Source organism: Akebia trifoliata, chromosome 16, assembly GCF_017979445.1.
Source record: "Akebia trifoliata isolate Shusen 1 chromosome 16, ASM1797944v1, whole genome shotgun sequence".
NCBI lineage: Eukaryota > Viridiplantae > Streptophyta > Magnoliopsida > Ranunculales > Lardizabalaceae > Akebia > Akebia trifoliata.
This window is the reverse complement of record NC_141390.1, coordinates 29,472,660-29,490,922: the sequence shown is the minus strand read 5'-3', so window position 1 is coordinate 29,490,922 and position 18,263 is coordinate 29,472,660. Positions and strand designations below refer to the sequence as shown.

Here is an 18,263-nt window from a genome sequence, read left to right as displayed (position 1 = left end):
CGCATGGAAAAAGATCTATTCCCTTACCATGTTAGCCAAGTACAGATCCAGTGAAACCAAGCGAGTCAGGAAATCTTAAGCGATTATTAATTGTGCGAAACTATCATTGAAAATTCATTAAAATTTTGCCTTGTGACAAGTCAACGTGGAACTACTTTGTAGACGCCATTAATAGTTGAAAGTAGTATTAAAGAGGAGAGAGAAAATTATTATTAAAAAATAAAGTTGAAGTGTTGACCTCAAATACCTATAATCCCAATTTACTACGTTTCATCATACCAACTTCGTGTAAGAGTTTGGAAAATATTTGGAAAAAAAATTCAAGAAAATTTCATTCCAAAGATAGGTGGAAAGAAGCTAATATTGCCTACTTTTTTCAAGAAAGAAATAATTAATCCGAAGGATGTTGTTACATTTCTCAGGACTTACATTACTTTTTTATATTTGATAAAGGGATGTAATCTGCAACAAAATTTTCTCTTCGTAGTGAAATTAGTGTGGATTTATGGATTTATCTCCTCAACTGAAATGTGTCGTTAACGTCATTGCAACATTGCATATTCTATGAGATACATGGCTACTACATGTGCTTTCCCCATCTCATCTTCGAGTTAGAATGTTCGAAGTAGTTCTTGACTTACCATAAAAAATTGTTCTCAGGGTCCTTGGCAAAAGGTATCGATTTAGGAATTCTCACGTCATTTGTAATCATCGTCTCGAAGACCACTATCTTGATTTTGATCTCCTCCAATTGAGTATTCTATCTTACGAACTCCACCAATTATCGTCTCTAAGACCAAAGTCTTCCTATTGATTTACTCATCTACGACGACATCAATACACTATTATTATCTCGCTATCAACTCTTTTGTGTTTTTACTGTGTCATCAAAGGAAACGTTATTTATACTAGAAGATGGCACGTGCAAACGCATATGTATTTGAAGGGTTTATTTGTAATTTAAAATATTAATTAAAGGATGATTTTGAAGATTATATAGTAATATATATATATGGCCCCGTTCAGCAACAAACATTTTGACAAACATTTTTCAAAACATGGGTTAGAGGTTTTGGAATGGGCTGATTTTTGGTGAGGATGATCTCTACGGTGAGAAGATCATCCTCACCAAAAATCAGCCAATTCCAAAACTTCTAGCCCCAGTTTACAAGTTGAAAAATTGTGGACCGTCCATTTTTTGTAAACCATTTTTTATGGGGGTTAGAAGTTTTGGAATGGGCTGATTTTTGGTGATGATGATCTCCTCACCGTAGTGATCATCCTCTCCAAAAATCAGCCCATTCCAAAACCTCTAACCCATGTTTTGAAAAATGTTTTGCCAAAATGTTTGTTGCTGAACATTTCCCATATATATATATATATATATATATATATATTCTTTTATTTTGAAAACTAACTAACTTGATTTTAGAGATGTACATTTGCAATTTTCTTGTTTTTATACCAAAAATGATTCAAATTATATTAATATTAAATGTTTTTTTTTAATAATTGGATATCTTGAGAGAGGACCACGAATGTAACCCGCACCAGGTAAGTGAGGGTGTGCCCTCGCAGGTGGGCCCTGAGGAATTAATGTTCATATTAGGTATCGAACTCACAACTTATGGGCATTAACTACTTATCAATCTAAAATTGTCATTGAGCCAACCCCTCGAGATTGAGGATCCACATGTTATTTATGCGTATTGTTTTAAAGCTCAAAGAGTCTACTAGGCTTGAATCACTTTTAGAAAGAGTTAAATCACAACTCAAAATTTGACTCAGTCGAATTTATAGACAAACCCTAACAATCATGATTGGTCCAAATAGAACATAGTATGATCAAATTGATCATGGTCCAATCAGATTTTATAATTAAATTAAAATCATTAATTTTTGTAAAAGTTAAAACTTGACCACTTTAATAGATTTGGGTTCAATCATTGATCATTCTTAAAACTTGAGAAACCCTTTCCTTACTAAGATAGTGAGGGAAGAGGCCTTACTAAGTCTTGTCCACCGTCAAAAAGACCTCGAGATACAAACATAAGATTTTAAGGTTTCTTTTTAATCTTGAGACTTCTTTATGAATCTCTATGTCTTTTTTACGGTGGATGAGACTTAGTAAGGCCTTGTTTTCTCACTACGTCAATAAGGGTAGTCGAACTCTTAAAACTTTATTTGAAATTCAATTGACCTACTTTGAGAATTAGTAGGTTTTCGTAATTAATTCTCGAAATCAGTAGTTGGTTGACCATCTAAAAGAATGAGTCCAACGGCTTCAAAACTTTGAAGCAATCCTCCTTGCAACATGACACGTAATCATTTGATTTCAAGCAACCACCTCACTGGACACGTGTCATCTAATAAAGAGTGTTTTACCGAAATTTTGAAGCAAGATGACCTCTTCAAAGTTTTTTCCTAAAAGTGTAACGAAATTACTAAAATGCCATCAACCACAAAACGTGTAATAAAGTTCAAAAATTAAAACCACGAGAAAGTATCTCCCGATTTTCTCGCCAAATAAATTTCATGAGAAATTACATATCTCGTTCTTTAAGGGACCGATTGCTTACGTGGACGTTGGAGTCACTTTCCTTCCTTTATTGTCTTGATAGTGGACCCAATATGACACCACCACTTATTTGAGATAATTTTTGACCACTATCTTTCTGACACGTGTGAGTTGGCTTTGTTTTTATGTTGTATATTTTTAGTCGGGAGACAAAGGTTGACAAAAACTCGTGGGCTCAACCCGATTTGACGGGCAAGCCGAGACTAAGTCGCATAGAACATGAGTCGAGCCTGGTTTAAAATTATTCAACCCGACTTTAATTTGTATTGAACTTGAGTTAAAGGTTTAGGCAACCCAACTCAACTCATACCCAAAGTTATATAATAATAAATAAATATTTTATATTAATTATATATTTATATTTATTTTAAAATATTTTTTATTTAAGATATAAAATTAATTGATAATCGCAATAAAATTAAACTTGTTCAATGAACCCAACCTATTCAAAAGACATAAAAAAATTGTTGATCAAAACAAAATTAGGCTTGTTCAATGAACCCAACTTGTCCAACCTATTCAAAACTATCTAACCTAAGCTCAACTTGAGCTTAAAAGCTCAAGTTCAGATTGAGTTTGGATTAATGGGTTCAAGCTCAATGTTCAGATTGAGTTGAATCTTGATCTACCCTCCAACCCACCCATATTACAACCCTAGCAATGACAAGATACATATTTTTAAATAGAATAGAATGGTATGACATAACAAGATTTGTTTAGCTTACCTGAAATCTTTTTTTCCCCCTTTTTCTTTTGTCGTTATAAAAGAATACCTCGATACCAATGTACTGGGACCTGGTTGATATTGTATTACGATATAGGATTAAATCAAATATAAATTTCCTTTAAATTAGTACATATTTCTTAAATGTTATAGGTTCAAACATGTCCTTGCAAAGTTAAGTCAAAGAGAAACACTTAATTTTAAACCTAACTAAGGGTCTTTTTGTTCAAATGGATTACTACATCAACAATCCAACACTACACGCCTCTAAGTTTCATCCAAAACCTTAGATCTTTTTTTTTTCAAAAAATAATTTATTTTGAACTTGATCCAAGTTTTTTAAAAATTGATGGCTACTGAAGTTCCACATAACTCCAAAACCTACAATTAAAATTCAAGTTTCATCCAAGTTTTTTTTATTTAAAGTTCATAGAATTTTTCCTCTAAAGTCTACAACCCAGAAGTATCGAATCATATTTTTGGATGCTACAACGTGAAGTCAAAGACCCATATAGTAAGTCCAAGCTCTGGTTCTCTGCTTCGAATTTTTTTTTAAAGAAAAAAAAATGTGAGAGGAGAAGAGAGTGAGTTTCTCTCTCTCTCTACTTGTTAGCAATAAAAAATGATCGTAATTGTGACATATCTTATTGCAGTTAAATTTGTGGAGAGTGATTTTTGCTAGTACAGTTGGAGTGAAAACCTCCTGAATAGGCAAAAAGACTTTCCACGATGAAATGCCTAGCAGAGATGCCTCTTGGAGTTCAAGTTGCTCTTAGTATGGGTGAAATCCTTACTAACATAGCTAGTATGACTCTAAGTCAAATGTATTTTGTGCACAGAGGATCAAATCAAGTACAAATTCCCTCGAGATTAGCACATATTTCTTATAAAAAAAATCCGAGGAAACATATTCTATAGTTGGACCCGAGAATGTCCTAATCGAATTATTCAAAATTGAGTATGGGTCTGTATTGTTGACTCTATAGATTCACAACTATTAGATCATCTTTGCATATGGGTGGAAAATATTTTACCCTCTTTTTCAAGAATTGAACTATCACCTTAGTGAAAAAGAGAATAAGAGCGGTAAATATTTTCCATAAGAAGTATTACTTAAACAATTATGATTGGCCCCACAAGATCTGAAATATATGTGATGAAATTATCGAAGACATCATAAATGCTGTTTCTGTGATGCATTGGATAAACACCCATGAATGAAAGTCATGAAAAACACATTTATATATCGCGAGAAAATATAATAAGTACGGTTATCCAGAGCTTTCCTCTTGAACGGAGTGTAACCAACTAATGACAACAATACCCTTTATTATTATATTTATGATCCACATTTAACGATACTTCTCATTTATTTATTATTTTTTAGAGTTCCTTTGACACACCAACCTCTTATATAACACATCAAACATGGAATTTAAATGGATTAGGTTGGGATTAAAAAAAATGGTGTCTATCACCTTTCTATATGGGTTGGGTCCAATAGACTCATAAATAAATACCAAATCTCAATCTTTTACATATAAATCCAACAATTGGGATTCAGGTTTTATATTCACACGTTCAAAAATTTGTATTTTGTTGAGTTATTTTTCAGGAGTTTATAGTTTCTAACCTTTTTTATATTATTTAAAGAGTTGTAATTATCTTATGGCCTTCTTACACACTCCCCCCATACGTCCCTTGACGTCGCATGAGCTAAAATTATAAAAAAAATTTCTTCAAGCTACACAACTGTACATCCCCATAAATATGTGTAGTTGTGTTTCTCGAGAAAAATATTTATGGTTCTAGTACATGTCACTTCATGGGGAGTTTGTCAAACGAGACGAGTAAGACTAATCCCACGATCATACGAATTGCCCCCTCTCAAAAAATCTTACGTACAGCTAATTGAGTCAAGGGTCAACCAGATCCTAGAAGATGGCCCAAGAAATTCATTTTGTGAGATTTTGAACGCTTGACCTACCCTACCTGAGAAGCTTATCAAGGTTCAGCTTGCCACTAAGCCAACTCTTTCAGATTATATTATTTAAATTATGTGTTATAACAAAACATTGGTATTTTTAAAAAAATAGAATTTTAAATTGATCAATCATAAGATGTCATGTATATTAAGGAGTTCCTTAACATGACTATTTTATGCCCTCAAGACGTGGCATCCTACGTTTTATTAATCTGAATTTTGTGAAATTGTAAATTGACTTTCTTTGTTTTACAAAAATAAAAATAAAAAAGAAATTCTTCCAAAATAATATTTCATTTTTTCATATATGAATATCATTTAGATAGGTCCAACAACGGGCGTGTCGAAGAACTATGATACAAGAGGAATAGTTGTATTTCATTTTTTTTATTTTTTAAAAATAGAAAAAAAAATAAAGTAAGGGTAATTTGGTCCTTACGAACTCCGTGGTCACATCTTCATGTGACCATAAATCCATCCAAACGAATCTGCGTAAATCTCCTTCTCTCTCCCTCCCCACTTTAAATCCTCTCTCTCTCTCTCTCTCTCTCTCCGCTTGGAAGCGAACGACTTTGATTTTCCTCTTTTAGGCCATCTCTATGTTTTTTCTCCCCTGGAGTTCTCACTTAGTTAGCATGAGCTTCTCTTAAACCAGGTGAACTCTTTCTCTCTTTCTCTACATATATATGTGTTGTTCTTTGTTTTATGTTGTTGTTTTTCTTTCTTTTTAGTCCAAAAGTCGACGATCAAGGTCAATAAATACATAATCATGAACACCCATTTGTACAGGTTTCCTTTTACACGTGGATTTTGACGTACAAGCTCTTCCATGGAGGTTAGCAAATCCTCTCCTTTTCTTCGTTTCTGCATGTTTTACTACTCTTTAATCACGATTTAATGTAGTTTTATTAGTGATTTAGTAGTTGTTAGTCTTTAAAATAGCTAGAATTTGATGGGTTCACATGGGAATTCTTGTTGCTTCGATGGCTTGCTTTGTTTTTATGATTTTTATCTAGTTGAGATCATGTGGTGTTTTGTGTCTAGAAATTGATATATTTTTGCTGGCTATTTATTAATTTAGTGTTATTTTCTGGTTTTTGGTGTATCTTGATATGGGTACATGTGTGGTAACTTCTGATGTTCATTTTGGGTTCAAAAATGAATCTGGGGTTGGTTATTTTGTTGTTGGTTTGTGAATTTGAAGTTCTGTTTGTGTTCCTCATCAATAGTGGATAGATCAGATTAATTGGATTTTTGGGTTTATTTAGTCCTGGTTCTAGATTTTTTGGTGGAACAGAATGACTTTTTTGGCCTCTATAGAAGAAAATGTACGGCTAATTGGGTTTGGTGATAGATTTAATTAAGTTATTTCTTGCACGGTATTTCTTATGGGAAATTTCCTGCTTGAATCCTTGTGGGTTTCTCTTCTGGTTTGAAAATTAAATGTTTAAAATTTTTTTTTTTTTTAGTTTGATCATTGAGCCTTTTGGAAATAAGTGTTAGTGAACTTGCTATTTCTTATTAAGAGTGTACGGATTCTCTATAAACATTTTTTTAAGTATCAGGCATTTTGCCTGTTTAAAGGATTCCGTGTATAAGACGCATATCCCGAACTTGTTATGTGCATCGATTTTGGCACACTAGAAGATGATTATATTCTGCTCTAGCTTTAACGCAATAAAGTGATTTTTTTTTTTTTCAAGAACAACATTTATTTATTTTCGAAACGATTTCACTTGTGGATAGATGAACTATTATCTTAATGTGGTTTATTTTGATCACAAGTGAAGAGAAGTGCCCTTTTCTGTTGGAGACTATAAAGACAAGTGTTAGACTAAATGAAAATTTAATGAACATGATAAATAAAAAATAAAGATATAGAAAGCACGGGGAATGTTTCCTAGGTTTTTCACCAATTATGTCCCTAGACTCATTGAGCTGATCCACTATATTCGGCTTGATTGCATGCATTTTCCCAACCCCCTACCTGTGAGCCATAAGTCCCCCTTTCTCCCCTCCTTTACATGAGAGTTAAGGTCTATTTATAATACAATAGGGTAGATGAGAGTAAAAACATTAAATTGTATATCACTTCTTAAGTCACATCGAAGGTTCTTTAGTTGGTGGGTGGTCACGTCACATCACATCTTTCTTGAAAATCATGTCCCTTGGCTTCTAGTACTTCCAACTTTGTTTGAGCAGTCATTGGTCATGGTAGTGAGTGATCTTCGAGAGATCTTGTGTTTGCGATCTTGAAAGGGATGTTGTCTTTTGAACTTTGGATTGTGAGTCCCAGGATTTGTTTACTAGCTTTCTTTGATCTCAAGACTGGGTATCCAATGTCTTTGATGTTGAGATTGAGTGCTGGATAGTTAGATTTTGAAATCTCGAAGAGCATCGGGCTAACTCGAATCTTTGTTTATTGTGGTAAGATCTAATTGTGTATATTGAAGTTTCACGTGTACGGGTTAGATCATGCGGATTTTTTACTTCTCCCACAGTAAAGTTGGAAGATGTTTAGATAAGTGGAAGAATGTTTATTCCATTCAGTCCCATGAGTTTCACATTTGTTTAGGCCATCTTATGGTTTCTTCATCCTTTTAATGATCGATGGTTTGCAGTTAATTCCTTTTGCTTGACATATATTGTGCTCATATTATACTTCTATGGATAAAAGATTTACTTTAAATTTTTTCAATTTCTATTTCCTAAATAATGATTAGTTCTATTTTGTCTTTTCTAATTTATTGCTTACATTTCTTAGTATCAATTGTTTAACAGATGGATTCAGTTGAACTGGATCGTGATGGAGAGTTCATCATGGAAGAAACATCTTCCAACCAGTTTCTCTCTCCGGGTTCCACTGATGTAAATGATATCTTCGGAGATCCTCAGATACTTCCTCGAGTTGGAGATCCGTACCAGGTGGAAATTCCATCGTTAATAATGGAAATTGACCGTCTTCATCTTATAAAGAATCCAATTGATACAGAAGTCATGGTTGATGTTTCTCATTTTCTTGTAATTGGATTACCCATACCAGTTATGTGGGTCCATGACCAAGTTGATGGTATCAAGCATGAACCACTATATACAAATGGATCGGCAGAATCTGTGAACAGCAAGGTGAGCCATAAAAGCTCTAGTGAATGTGCAATGGTAGGCATTGAGATGGATCTTGACTTGCATTTTCCTCGACATGAGCAATCTAACCTGGATCAGAAATACACCAACAAAGGTTACTTTCCAGTTCCGGGTTCATTAAATAACTCTTGGAGTGATTTGGAACAGCAAAGTTTTCTTCTTGGTCTCTATATTTTCGGGAAGAATCTCGTTCAGGTGAAGAGATTTATCGAGGGGAAAGAAATGGGGGATGTTCTATCGCACTATTATGGGAAATTTTATAGGTCTGATGGATACCGTAGATGGTCAGAGTGTCGGAAGATAAGAAGCAGGAGGTGTATACAAGGACAAAGGATTTTTACAGGTTCAAGGCAACAAGAATTGTTATCACGTTTGCTTCCGCATGTATCAATAGAATGCCAGAATACTCTGGTGGAGGTAATTGCCAGACATTCAATCAGAAATTCTGTTTTTTTATAATTTAGTGTCACCATCATCAAAGCCGTATTCTATAAGATTTGGGGTTGGCCAAATGAATCATGTTCTTCATTTCACTCTGTCCAGAGCCTTGTCTTCTGAAAATTGTGTTCATATTTGCTTTCACTATCTCCATCCATGTTCTTTTGGGTCTTCCTCTCACTCTTTTTAGAGCCTTCAACTTGAATATTTCTTATAATTGAGGCTCTAATTGACCTTTCTTGAACATGTCCAAAGCATCTCAGTCAATTTTCTCTTAGTTTATTGCCTATTGTAGCTGCTCCTACTCAAATGCTTTCATTTATAATTTTATCTTTCCTAATATTTCCATTTATGCATCTCAACATCCTCATCTCTTGTCTGCTCAATTTATTAACATGATACTACTTGATCGCCCAACACTCTGCTCCATTAAGCATAGTTGGTCTCATCACCTAACATGATACTCCTACATTTTTAGAATCTAGTATATCATGATAAATTAGGTGATGACAAAAATGTATTGTGCATTTTCATTCTATTGGAAATTCATCGGCAATAAATATACGAAGTATTGCAATCTTTGGAGGGCTATGATGAATAACTTGTTGGCTTTCTTCTATAAATTATTCCTGCCCCAATACTTGAGACGAGGTTAGAAACTGAAGATGAACTGACTATGTTTCTCGAGTTACATGATTTTCTTCTTTTGGAAGTTGGAGGTTTAGGTTTCATCAGCTCAAGAAATAACTTGTGCACAATGGGTCATTCATAACGTTCATGGTCTATATTCTGCAAAGAGAGTTGTTGAATGAAAAATAAATAAAGATGTCTTTTTGAAGCTGTACGTCACGTGCTACGATACTTAAATGTATGCCAATATCACACTTTTGTCCTAAGATAAATTTTACAATTACATGCTTTCCTTAGTCTCTTATACCTCACCAAGATTTTTGGTCATCAATCTCAAAGCATCTATAACTTGATTGAGGGTTCTTAATTGTTAATATGGGAAGTTGGAGGTTTATGTTCTCAGGCATAAATCAGATGTTGCTTCCTGCCTAGAAAAAAGAAATGATGTTGCTTCCTTTCTTCTCATAAATGGATCCAATTCATGGTCCTCAAAACCAATTTGCTACAAGTTGCATTGTGGGTGTCTTTTTATGGTTCTTTTACTGTTAAGCATATGTGGCAAAGCAACCCATGTCCTAATGTTTAGTTGCAAAAGTCTCTAAAAAAAATTTACCACCAAATATTATCAGCTACTTTGGTTCAGTAAGCCTATTCCAAAACATCTAGAAAGCCTAAAATTACTTCATATCTGTTTATCACAAAAAATTTCGTTCTTTTTCTTTTAATAAACTGTATCACATTGGCAGGTCTCTAAAATGTTCGGAGAGGGAAAAGTTTTGCTAGAAGACTATGTATCCACTTTAAAAGCAATAGTTGGCATGAGCACACTTGTAGAAGCCATTGGAATTGGCAGAGGGAAGCAAGATCTCACTGGCATTACAGAACCAATAAAAACCAATCAAGTTATTCCTATTCGTCAAGAAATACCTAGTGGCAAGGAATGCAACTCTCTTACATCTGACGACATTATAAAGTTTCTAACTGGAGACTTTCGGTTAAGCAAAGCCCGGTCCAACGATCTCTTCTGGGAGGCCGTTTGGCCCCGTTTACTTGCAAGAGGATGGCACTCTGAGCAGCCTAAGAATCAGGGTTATGGTGGATCCAAGCATTCGTTGGTGTTTCTTATCCCTGGTGTCAAGAAATTCTCAAGAAGGAGACTCATGAAAGGAAAACATTATTTTGACTCCGTTAGTGATGTCTTGAATAAAGTTGCATTGGAGCCAAAGCTTATAGAGGTTGAAGTAGAAGCACCTAAAGGTGGCGATGACAAGGAGTACGGGTCGGGCACAGAGATGACATTGAACGAAGATGGTCCTTCTGATAGTAAACGACATTGCTATCTTCAACCACACATTTCAAATTGCACTTCAAACATCATGAAGTTTACAGTTGTTGATACCAGTTTGGTTGATGGAGATGGACCACCCAAGGTGAGAGAACTTAGAACTTTACCTGTTGAAATGGCTAACAGTTCCACCCCGACAAGCCTTTCTAGGGAAACTGATGGGGAGAGCTCTGAAGAACCGGTCGACGAGCCAGACTCCTCTAATATGTTGTTAGATGCTCAAGGGGATAATAATACTATTAAGCCAGAAGAGGATTTATTTGGCCGGGGAATGTGTTCTCAGCTATTGGGTTGTGCGGCTAGTATTACAAAGCCAGTAAAACCAATTAATGGCTCAAGTACCATTGATGTATCCATAAACAATCACTACCCTGACATGTGTATTGATAAGCACCCAATGAGGACTGTGAAGTGCCAGATCAGCCGGAAGATGAGACGTAGCCAGTCAAACAAATCGGCCCCTTTCATGAAACGGCGAAGGTTAACTGCTTGTCATGCAGAGACGAGCCGCATCATGAACAGTCTTTCCGAGGGCTCTGAACTGAAAGAAGATGATACATGTTGCCATTTTGACTCACCCGATGCAAGTGAGAACATGGTTTCAAGTAAATGTAGTCCAGATGACAACAGTGAAAGAATTCATAGTGAGAATTGTTTTGGTAGAGAACAGTCTCTTGAGAAAGCTCAACCCCGTCTCTTGATCGACTTGAACCTACCTCATGACCTACAAGATTTCGAAATTGGTGAACCCTTCATCACCGAGGACGACCCAAGTACAAAGGGGTCTTCCATCCAATTGGAAACAAACTGGTTGGAGGATTCTCACTCATTGAGAACTTCCAATGGTGTGGTTAGTGTAGAACAGCAGTCTGTCGTTAACGCCCGGAGGCAAAGCACAAGAAACCGGCCATTGACTATGAGAGCATTGGAAGCTCTTGCGTGTGGGTTCTTATACACAAAGCGGACACGGAGGGGAACAGAGGCTATAGCACGAGAGAACTCAATACCGAGACCCTCCCGACGAGCCCGTGGCAGAGTTGATGTCTCAGCAAACCTTGTTAGCATTCCTGATGGGGTTGTGGATCCCAAGGTGGATACTGGGGTTGATGCCATGGGCAACGAATCTCAGGTTCAATCTGGCTATCATTCTGAAATTTTGGCAGGCAAAGATTATCAATCTAGCTAATTTTGGGAGTGCCCGTGAACAGGCTCTCGTAATATCTACTGGTCTCGGACTTTGGGGTCCTAAGGATTTCAGTCAGATTCATATTTAATTTACAAGAAAGTTTGACAAGTTCGATACACTGTTCTTGTAAAATTGTAACTGCAGTGGCTGATCATATTAGCTGAGCACCAAGAGAAAAATGGTACCAATTGGTGACATTATGATCTCGTGCTTGCAATTGTGCGCCTTCATACAAATGGTACCTGTACTTATTCTGTACTTCAATGTTGTTCATTCGTCTTTGATTTTCTGGCTTAGCTCCATTCATTAAGAATCAAAACTTTTAGGATTGTTTGGGGATATTCTGTTAATCTTGTATTCTTAAGCTCAGTTCAATAAGCAATTTAATATATGAACTTTAATTGCTACATCGCTAAATCCGTGTTTGGTTAATAAAACTGAGTTAGCAGTTTGAGAGAAGAGTTGTGTGCGCGCGCTCATTTCAGAAGCACAGTTTGTGGCTTAGAAAACTACTGTAGAGAAGTTGGATAACTTTCGTTTACAACATATGGCTCAAATCGTTAACGTAATATTTTTTAGAATGAAAAGAAAACTTTTAAGAAAGCAGGGGGGGAATTGATTCACATGCCACTTCTGTAACACAATTTTGAAATTTTAGGAAAAATGTGATTTTCTTGCTGAATAATTGTGTATTTTTGTGAGAGAATCTCTTCTTTTTTCACAAGAAAACAATCTTTGTAAAAGAAAAAAAATTCTCCAACCCAACCTTACTAAAATAATTTTCTAAGGACCATTTCTAGTAATAAATTTTTCCAGGAAAACATTTTCACCATTATCATATAGACCCAATTTATTAAGATGATGATACTTGATCACCAAACATTCAGCTTCATATTTAGTTTACAAAAAAATTGACAAGTTTCAAGATCTGCTCTTGTAATTTTTTTATTTTTTTATTTTTGGGTTATTTTCAAACATTATGAAATTAGTGTAAATAATAAAATTCCACTTCACACACTAAAATAAGGAACAATTACAAAAGGGCAAGATGAATTTTAAAAGAAACTATAAATCTACATTAACTTTATTATAATTTATAACTTCTAAATTAAAATAAAATAAAAAAAAAAAAAATTAAACATAAGAACCTAAACTACACCATATGTCGACGAATTTTGTACACTTTGCTTCATTCATGCAACATATCTATATAGTTGTTGATTTTTCATATCCCTCTCCAGGTAATCCCTTTCAAGCAGATCTGAGATCTGAAATTTGATCACTTTGACGTCGGGCTGCAAATGAAACAAGTCACTTTAGTAATTTGTAAATGTTATACTAAAGAATGGTTAATAAGAACTTAAATCCATATTCAAAAACAATTTCCAAAACCATCCCGTAACAGGCTATAAAAACACACTTGATTTAAAATAGAATAAAAAATTATACCTTGAACGTGCCATGGAGAATTTGCATGCATTCTAGGACAAGTTGATTGTGTTCTAAAACTTTTCGACTCTTCATGATACGCACTATTGCAGCGTCAATTGCGTATCTCCTATCCCTTCCGACGTCTTCTATCACCTTTTTCTTCTCCTCTATGTGGGGAAGTGGTACCTACATTTTTAACAAAATCAAAACCGATCAACGCTCTATATCTATAGTTTTTCATAAAAGTCCAATTTTATTAAATAAAAAAAAAAAAAAATTAAACATAAGAACCTAAACTACACCATATGTCGACGAATTTTGTACACTTTGCTTCATTCATGCAACATATCTATATAGTTGTTGATTTTTCATATCCCTCTCCAGGTAATCCCTTTCAAGCAGATCTGAGATCTGAAATTTGATCACTTTGACGTCGGGCTGCAAATGAAACAAGTCACTTTAGTAATTTGTAAATGTTATACTAAAGAATGGTTAATAAGAACTTAAATCCATATTCAAAAACAATTTCCAAAACCATCCCGTAACAGGCTATAAAAACACACTTGATTTAAAATAGAATAAAAAATTATACCTTGAACGTGCCATGGAGAATTTGCATGCATTCTAGGACAAGTTGATTGTGTTCTAAAACTTTTCGACTCTTCATGATACGCACTATTGCAGCGTCAATTGCGTATCTCCTATCCCTTCCGACGTCTTCTATCACCTTTTTCTTCTCCTCTATGTGGGGAAGTGGTACCTACATTTTTAACAAAATCAAAACCGATCAACGCTCTATATCTATAGTTTTTCATAAAAGTCCAATTTTATTTAAAAAAAAAAAAAAAAAAAAAACAAAACAAAAAGGAGAGAGTTTTCAAACCTTGATCCTCTTCATTTTATCGGTGAACTTCAAGTTAAATTCAAAGATGTCAGTTTGAGAGATGACTTTGGTATTGGGTTCCTTCATTAAAATTTTGTATTTGCCACAAGAGAGGGAATGTAACACCCTCATGACTTCTTCATGGGGCAAATTCAACTGTGTCACAATCTCCTTAAAACTTAAGCTCTCCGAATTATTAAAGAGCAAAAGTGTCGCGGCCTAAAAATGGAAACAAAAGAAACTCTAAATTAGCAATCTTAGGCAAAAGTTGAAATCTCAATTGAAGAAAATCATCAAATACTCAAGTACACAACACACCTGATAAGTAGAAAGTAGTAACTCAATAGGCTTCGCTTGGAATCTCCCAATTACATTACAACTCCCTAGTGAAAATAACCACGTTAACTTTCGATGTTTGGTCTTTGATTGATGGAATTTTATGAAAACCTCAATACAATTGGCCTGAAAAAATAAATACATGAAGAATATCAAATTGGTGATATTAATTAATAATTCTAAATTTCTATAAAAAAAATTTGAGAGTATAGAAGTCTACTTACCATCTCTGCAGGAATATTGAAATCCAAGGACTTGTATGTAGGCCAAAACCCACTAGTTAATACTGACACACTCAAGTCAATTCCTCGATTTTTTTGTGGGATATCCATCAAGTATTTCTCAAATTCTACTTGGGTATCGTGTGCTAGAGTTAAATCTGTCATCTGTATCAAACAAATTCAAGAAATTGGTCTTCGTTTACTTACATTTCTTGCAAATGAACAGATCAAGATAAAACTACAAATAGATTTGAGTGAATTAGATTATTTAGAACATACCATTCCTTCTAGCTTAGACGTGAAATGCCTACCGAATTGCTCCTTTAATTTCGTTAAAAGATATAATTCATGTTCAAAATTGCTGTTCCGATCATTAAGGAGCCTACGCGCAAGTTTTTTCCTGCAAAGGAAAGAAGCGATAATAAAGAATGGTGAATATCTTCATGGCATAGAGTGGAAATAAGTTGCTTTAAAAATAAAAAATAAAAATCTTACCTGAAGAACTCAGCAAATAGATCTTTTTGGTGGAGATATACAAGTAGTGTAACCATCTATACAAGGTACATTGGTGGTTATTATAGGATTAAAATCAACTTAATAATGCATCATTACATAATGAAAATATACTTTCAACACTCCCCCTCACCATAAGGGTGGAAGGAATCGAACCCGTGACCTATATACAAACCTAGCGATCTGATACCATGTTAGCCAACCAACTACTCCAAAAGACCAATCTTTTGGAGAGGGGGAGAACTATGAATATAAGAGGGTCCCGAGACTTAACACACCCGAGAGTGGAAGAAAATACATTCTCAACTAAGGTTGAGAAAAAAAAAACTAACCTTTTCAAGTTTCTCGTCAATGGCTTCGTCATTCAATTTCTCAGGTCCACCACCTTTCAGTATGTTATCGCAGCACGTGGAGAATATTTCTGCACTAGTGTTGCCAGCAATATCCTTGTTGCATAAAACCTCAAAAGCTTCTTTGAGTGCCTTTTAAACAACCAAAACAAATTTCAAATAATCGAAATCTTTATCTTTAAAGTGAAAGAAAGAAAGGAAAAAAAAAAAAAAAATCCCACACAAAACACGGAGATAAGCATAGAAGACCAACCTTGTGGAAGATAATATTGCTCATAAAACAGTCTTTGCAGTAGGCGAAGTGCTTGTCGTGCAATTCAATCACTTTATTTACGAAAACCTGGATGGCAAAGAAAATATTATTAGAAGTAATTTTTTTTTTCCTAATTTTAGTCTAAGAAGTTTGTTATGTAAGAATTATGTAGTAATGGGTCATTACCTGCTCATGCAAACCAATAATGTCTCTATGATCTGCCTGTAATAAGAAAATCAGAACAAGTATTAAGCCCCAACAATTACATCACATATTATTTATGTCAAGTGTGGAGAGAACATGAAATTTTTGTCCCATTGTTCGATTAGCAGCAGAAATATTTTATGAATTATTGTTACATATGTGTATGTGCACACGTGTACACAAAAAGTATGTATGTCAACTTAGTGTGACACAACTTTTTGGGCACGACTACTTAAATCACGAGCCCAATGGGCAGAGCTCTGCCTAGTTGTTACATATGTGTATGTGCACACATATACACAAAAAGTATGTATGTCGACTTAGTGTGACACAACTTTTTGGGCACAACTACTTAGATCACGAGCCCAATGGGCAGAGCTCTGCCTAGTCGGATAATATACAATAAAACCAAAAGACGATAAGAGAGTATAAACACACCTTTTTTTGGCTTGCTGCATATTCCGCCTCTTTGACAGACTCTAGACCACACGAAATTATATGCTATAGCACAAAGAACACATATTAAGATTAGAATAATTATATTTCTATCTTTAAAATCCAAAGATCTTAGTGAAGATCACACACACCTCTTTAAATATCAAAGATGCTGGTTCAAGTCCTTTCTCTATTTTAGAGAAAATCCTATACATTCTTGATAGATCTTCCACCTAAGTACATAAAAATAAAACATGGAATCGTCAACTTTAACGAAATATTAAAGCTTCAAAATTTAGCTATAATAGTCCTTAGATAATCAATACCGACCTTCTTATCTCGTAACATAACTTGTAATCCGGTATCTTCCTTTCCAAGTAGTTGGTTTGCTTGCAAAAACAATAGTACATGTTGTGTTTTCTGTTCATATAGATCAGATTGAATAAGTTTTGCACTCTACCGAATTTAGTTACCAATGTCAATAAACAAACATAAATGATACCTCTATCAGCTTTGATTCGGTGGTCGAGTTTAAGTAATGGGAGACTCTTTCTTTCTCATTTTCCAAGCATTCCTCTGCCTGTTAAGATCCCACAAACAAGTTTTCATTAATTTGCATGGTTCGCCTTTTATATAATTTATGTTCATAATGATCACTATGAGTTAAAACAAGGACTAACCATCAACATGTAATCCTGGCAAGAATCCTCCAAAATATGTTTTGAAGCCTTTCGAGTGTAATAAACAGCTGTACTTTCAAGCAGAGGTGCTTCAAAGTCCGTCTCGTATAAGTTTAAATCAACCCCAAGGTCTATGAAGATAAGCAAAACATTCTTCAACAGGGATCGATCAATCAGCACTCCGTCCCGTTCTTGATCAATCTGAAAAAAGAGTATCATTGATTGGTCCTGATATACAAGAGAAAAGTCACTATGTCCTCAGATGAGATATGAAGTTATGAACTTACATGAGCAAGTATGACATTCTTTACTTTATCTTTCATCTCATTGTAGACCTGAATACATTAAAAGATGAAAATTATGATTCTAAAGAGTAGAAGAGAGGCTCATTTATTAGATCAGCAATACTTGCCACAATAATTTGACAAGTAATATTCCATTTTACTAATAATTGGGAGTCTTGGAGACCAAGTTGGACTCTAGCATCAAACACATATTAGTGAGGAAATCTTTTGTTCTTTTTTTAGAATATATCTTGAAATTCATATTTTTAATTTTTTTAGAGCAAAAAAGTAAAGGGTATTTTGGTCGTTGTAAAATAAAATCTTTAACAAAATGTCATGGCCATCAACACAATATATATACATATCCTAAGAACAAAAAAAAACTAGTTTTGGCACTAAAAGACAAAGTAATAAATGCATTTTAAGGGTTCAAGGGGTGGGGTGGGAATACTAACATCCCCATGAAGCATTCGAGGTATAGTTATAGTCCCGACCGTAACAGAATGGAATGGGGGAAAAAGATTCGTTTAGCCATCCTCTCAAAGTGGTTTTATGTGTCGACATTGGGGCACGTGGGAAGAAGAAAATCACATACATTTTACATATACAAAAAATATATATATATATATATCACTTACCAGATC

General features: G+C 34.6%; 2 protein-coding genes across 2 annotated transcripts; one reads left to right on the top strand and one right to left on the bottom strand.

Annotated features, from left to right (window-relative positions):
• Nucleotides 1–5,800: 5,800 nt before the first annotated feature.
• On the top strand, nucleotides 5,801–12,438 carry LOC147383365 (uncharacterized). Its single transcript, XM_086428837.1, has 4 exons — nucleotides 5,801–5,941; nucleotides 6,076–6,121; nucleotides 8,068–8,847; nucleotides 10,245–12,438. The coding sequence occupies exons 2-4, from the start codon at nucleotides 6,116–6,118 to the stop codon at nucleotides 12,027–12,029; spliced, it is 2,571 nt and encodes an 856-aa protein (XP_086284963.1). The 5' UTR covers nucleotides 5,801–5,941; nucleotides 6,076–6,115; the 3' UTR covers nucleotides 12,030–12,438.
• Nucleotides 12,439–13,767: 1,329 nt separating this feature from the next.
• On the bottom strand, nucleotides 13,768–17,665 carry LOC147383364 (cullin-1-like). The gene is made up of 16 exons (XM_086428161.1): nucleotides 17,623–17,665; nucleotides 17,336–17,536; nucleotides 17,158–17,235; nucleotides 16,986–17,075; nucleotides 16,808–16,888; nucleotides 16,659–16,721; nucleotides 16,203–16,238; nucleotides 16,017–16,103; nucleotides 15,746–15,895; nucleotides 15,396–15,451; nucleotides 15,180–15,300; nucleotides 14,904–15,065; nucleotides 14,662–14,805; nucleotides 14,344–14,562; nucleotides 14,053–14,220; nucleotides 13,768–13,898 (listed from the first exon to the last, which is right to left on the bottom strand). Exons 1-16 carry the CDS (start codon nucleotides 17,656–17,658, stop codon nucleotides 13,797–13,799), a joined length of 1,794 nt encoding a protein of 597 aa, XP_086284287.1. The 5' UTR covers nucleotides 17,659–17,665; the 3' UTR covers nucleotides 13,768–13,796.
• Nucleotides 17,666–18,263: the final 598 nt, after the last annotated feature.